Here is a 4,565-nt window from a genome sequence, read left to right as displayed (position 1 = left end):
TCCGTCATGGAAGAGACAAGCTGAACCAACCTAACCCTCACAGGTAACACACACACATACACACACACATACACACACAAGGTTATATTTGTATGTAATGGGGCCTCTGTTCATGCGCAGATTCTCGCGAATAGCCGAAACGATCCAGACAATGGAGAAGGACGGCATCAACTCACTCAGCTACAGTGTGGTGAGCTGGGAGAAGAACAAACTGTACACCAAAATCGTGGTGGACATCGGAAAGCCTCCTCACTTATAAACCCCAAACACCTTCACGCTTTTCTGGCATCATAAACTGTGAGTTCTTTATGGAGAAGAACTCAGGGACACGTCTATGGATTGCTGGAAAGCATGAAGTTTACTTCTTCATTCTTATCTTTATTTTATTTCTTTTTGACAACTGACCGGAGAAATCCTCTGGGAGAATTCTGAGGAGGAAGAGTTTTGGGATAAAACACAGTGAGCAGGTGAAGGTCAAGAGCAGTAGGTGGGTGGAGGGCGTGATCACAGCTGCATCTCACTCTCACTGATCTGACAGGAAATACAGGCTGTAGAGTGTGTGTGTGTGTGTGTGTGTGTGTGTGTGTGTGTGTGTACATGGTGTCATGTTACCCACTCTTTAGGCCTGGAATCTATTGTTCTGACACAGGACCAGAATGACCTGAAGTGAGTCATTATGAACTGATCGCCACACGGCCCTGTGTTATTAGTGGCTTAGTGACGAATTTAACACACCTGAACAAATCGTTTCATACCTGGATGCTGTACTTCAGTCAGAGATGTGTGTGTGTGTGTGTGTGTGTGTGTGTGTGTGTCTCTAAAGAAACCCAAAGAATAAGCACTCCTTCGGTTTAAACAATGTGGTATTGCATACTGAAATAAGGGTGTGTTCATTTGTTTAAATCTGTGACAGTGCAGTTGACCGTTTAGTTGATTTCCTCATCATCATCATCATCATCATCATCATCATCATCATCATCAGTGTCATTAACCTGCTGGACTCTGGAATTTATTTTAAAGTTAAAAGCTAAGGACGTTATGACGCTGGACTGTTTAACGTCAGATTTCTAGAACTCACCCTGAGCTCATGACTTCCCACCTACTGGAGCTCTGAAGGTCCAGTAGAAGTCTGGAGCATGTGGAAGATGGAGTTCATATCTGGTGGAGTTTTATTCTGCATGTGAAAGTCCATCAGCTGTTTGTCAGGACTGTTTAAGGAAGCACTGGACTTCTCTCTCATCCTCCATCGTTCACTTCCCCTAGCAGCTCAGTAGTGTGTATCATGACACTATCTTTAGGTGGGCGTGGCCTGTCTGACTTCCTGGTAAGAGATGGGAGGGGCTACGGAGATGACGCAAGTTATCTAATGTGCTGCCATAGATATCTATACACTAGATGTCACCTTGGGGTCCTAAAAATGCTTCAAAACCGCCGCCATCTTTGTACAGTGCTCCTTTACCTCAAATGCATGGAGGATGCCGGACTTCTGTGCTGCATTTGGTTGTTCAAACGAAAGAAATCTAAAAACCAGACAGTAAGGGATTACATTACACAGGTGAGAATGTGTTTTATGATGTTGAATGTTAGGAAATTATATTTCTGGTTACGTTTTAGTCCTTGGTTAACGACCGCAGCTAATCCATACTAGTTACTCATTAGTTTGTGACAGTTAGGAAAACAGACAATGTTTGTAGATTCCGAAGCTCTTATTAAGGACAAGCATGACCCATGTTTTTTTGCTTAAAGGTAAAGACCCAACTTTATGTTCTGTAAGATTCCCTTATCTGTCAAACATATTTTATTAGATTGTCCTGGACTTAACACAAGCAGAACGCTCTTTTATCAACTTACTTCACTTAAAGACATATTTAATGACATTATGTCTGAAAAGGGTTTGGATTTTTTTTATCGTATGTTAATAAAAATAAAAAATTGTATAATATGACTTGCTGTTTATATTTGTTTTGTTTTTATTGTATTTATAAGATATTTGTGTTTTTGTAATTGAATTTTACCATGAAAATAGCTTTTGATTGCTGACATGGTATTAAATAAAATAATCAGAATCTGAATCTGTTTGTAGATTCCCAAGTGATAAACAGAGACGAGTTGCAGTTGCAGCACTAAACACTTTTTTTTTAAATGGTTAACTCAGCTGACAGTCCTGGAAGGATGTCACCAGTTAGGTTGGCAGTTCAACCTCAAAGCAGGAAAATTGCAGGAAAAGAATAAAAAGATTGAACAGTCTTTGGCACCTCAACTATCTAACTTTCACATTATGTTCCTCTCAAATTTGTGATTTGCTTCCACCTGCAAATTGCTTTTTGTATCATATTTAATAAACCAATCCAATTTAAATGTTTAAATGAACATGTATAGTCACACCATTGTAGCAGTGTTACATGCAGTAGGCTATAAGGTAAGTAGTGATTGTTCATATAAAGTTTACTCAAGTGGAAGAATGTAAGTAATAAACTTACACCTACTAGCACTATGTATTATATTGTGAAAAAGAAGATTATCTTAATATCAAAACCTTAAATTTTCTCTCGACTTAATGATAAATACATGTCTGACATTTGGAACGAACCAAAAAAAAACCTAGAAAATCAAATTCATGACGATTTATGGTGATTTTATTTCTTTGCCTACATTGACGCTGATGCATTGAGAGAGGATCCCCTGTACCAAGATGGAGGCTCAGTTGACACATTCGTTCCAATGTACCGCCTATACAAGGCGACATCTATTGTATATATCTATGATGTGCTGCTTGCTAACGAAGGTGATGATGTTCTGTAATACACAGTGCAGACGAAGGCAGGGGACAGAGATGGAGACGGAGTCCAGTGTGTAATCATGGAATAAATAAACACTGAGCTCAGACCGAACCTTCACAAAAGCTTTAATCAGACGACTGGATTCTTGTCATTAAAGGAATCAGCAGCTGCCGTCTTTGGCGATTAAGATGTTGGCTTTAGTTTTCCTGCAGTGAAGAAAGACAGATGTGTTACTAATTTAACATTGTGTTGTGTGTCACACTCACTGAGGGATCGCTAACAGGAAGTGAACGTTAGCATTTTCATTTTGTATTAGCATGAAGTCTGTAAAGTCTGGTAGAAAATCTGTAGGGTTTTTGTGGGTGTGGCGAGTGGTGCGTGTGTGTGTGTGTGTTTGTGTGTGTTTGTGCTGAACTTCTAATAAAGCTGAAGCTTAATCAATTTAACGGTCATTCACATTATTCAAATTAAATCTGTGTGTGTGTGTGAGAGAGTGTGTGTGTGTGTGTGTGAGAGAGAGAGAGAGAGAGAGAGAGAGAGAGAGAGAGTGTATGTGTGTGTGTGAGAGTGTCTGTGTGTTACTCACAGTCTCTGCACACACAGGTCACAATCGTTGGCATAGGTGACTCCGTCTGTGCCGCACACTGGAGCCAGGTTTAGAGGACACGCCATGATCTCTGCCATCTCAATGCACTGGGGCTGAGACACACAAACATACGCATTTACACACACACACACACACACACACACGTTTACACAAACAAACACACATTTACACAAACTAACACTCAGGCATTTACACACACACACACGGATTTACACAAACAAACACACATTTACACAAACTCACACACGCATTTACACACACACACACACACACACACACATTTACTCAAACGGACATTCATTTACACACAGAGGCATTTACACAAAACACACATAGAGTTACGACTCTACGACGCTCACCTGCCTGTATGTTTCAGGTGATCCTGAGAAACCAGCCATTGAAAACAAAACAAACAAAACAGTATTAAGTTAAGTAAGGTAAAAATGATGTTTGTGTGTGTGTGTGTGTGTGTGTGTGTGTGTGTGTGTGTACCTGTAGCTAAGAGGATCATCATGGAGAACAGAAGAATAGACATTCTGAAATACAGTGTGTCACGTATCACTAACTGTGAGAAATAAGGTGCATGGTGAGAAGACACACCTGTACACACACACACACACACACACACACACACACAAACTCTCCATGTTCACTGATAAGCAGGTTTACTATTAATTATTAACACACTTTTATATATAGTGCTGTTCTCGGTTGTGTGGGTGTGTGTATGTGTATGTGTGTGGATGTGTGTGTGTTCACCTGAGCATGTTCATGAGCACTGTACTGTGATACTGACAGAGTATTTCCTCAGCTGAGCACTCAGTACTTAAATCACACACATCAGTACTCAATACTTTTCAGAACACACCGCAGGGTTTATTAAAATAAGGCGTGGCTTAGTTACACTCCATTCTGACCTTCAGGATCAGTGCATGCTTCCTGTCTGAGGAAAAGTGTTGAGTTCGGTGTTGAGTCCAGTGTTGAGTCCAATGTTGAGTCCAGTCCCAGTGTCTGACAGTGTGATGAAACTACAGAGATCCACATTCATTTTATTCTTTCAGGAAATATAAATATTAAAATAAAAGTGTGATAATACGGGGGGGGGCACGGTGGCTTAGTGGTTAGCACGTTCGCCTCACACCTCCAGGGTCGGGGTTCGATTCCCGCCTCCACCTTGT

General features: G+C 40.6%; 2 protein-coding genes across 3 annotated transcripts in view; one reads left to right on the top strand and one right to left on the bottom strand.

The window, feature by feature from the left end:
- b4galt1 (UDP-Gal:betaGlcNAc beta 1,4- galactosyltransferase, polypeptide 1) overlaps positions 1–1,940 on the top strand; it is a 5,203-nt gene extending 3,263 nt beyond the window's left edge. For both annotated transcript variants that reach the window (XM_060864702.1, XM_060864701.1), the window contains 2 exons: positions 1–43; positions 121–1,940. The exon at positions 1–43 is cut by the window's left edge and continues 62 nt beyond it. In XM_060864702.1, coding sequence (XP_060720685.1) covers positions 1–43; positions 121–259 — 182 coding nt within the window. In that variant the 3' untranslated portion in view covers positions 260–1,940. The remainder of the gene's footprint in view (positions 44–120) is intronic.
- Positions 1,941–2,888: 948 nt separating this feature from the next.
- On the bottom strand, positions 2,889–4,011 carry spink4 (serine peptidase inhibitor, Kazal type 4). The gene is made up of 4 exons (XM_060864703.1): positions 3,880–4,011; positions 3,747–3,769; positions 3,367–3,479; positions 2,889–2,986 (listed from the first exon to the last, which is right to left on the bottom strand). The coding sequence occupies exons 1-4, from the start codon at positions 3,920–3,922 to the stop codon at positions 2,941–2,943; spliced, it is 225 nt and encodes a 74-aa protein (XP_060720686.1). The 5' UTR covers positions 3,923–4,011; the 3' UTR covers positions 2,889–2,940.
- Positions 4,012–4,565: the final 554 nt, after the last annotated feature.

The sequence above is a fragment of the Tachysurus vachellii genome, chromosome 2 (genome assembly GCF_030014155.1).
Source record: "Tachysurus vachellii isolate PV-2020 chromosome 2, HZAU_Pvac_v1, whole genome shotgun sequence".
NCBI classification, from domain to species: Eukaryota; Metazoa; Chordata; class Actinopteri; order Siluriformes; family Bagridae; genus Tachysurus; species Tachysurus vachellii.
The sequence above is the reverse complement of the archived record's forward strand: the minus strand, read 5'-3'. Positions and strand labels throughout refer to the sequence as shown.

Excerpts from the sequence above, each read along its gene's own strand:
- spink4 (XM_060864703.1), bottom strand. The coding sequence starts at position 3,922 with ATGTCTATTCTTCTGTTCTCCATGATGATCCTCTTAGCTACAG. Across the intron at positions 3,480-3,746 it reads CACCTGAAACATACAGGCAG|CCCCAGTGCATTGAGATGGC; the intron begins GTGAGCGTCGTA and ends TGTGTGTCTCAG. Across the intron at positions 2,987-3,366 it reads GACCTGTGTGTGCAGAGACT|GAAAACTAAAGCCAACATCT; the intron begins GTGAGTAACACA and ends TCTTCACTGCAG.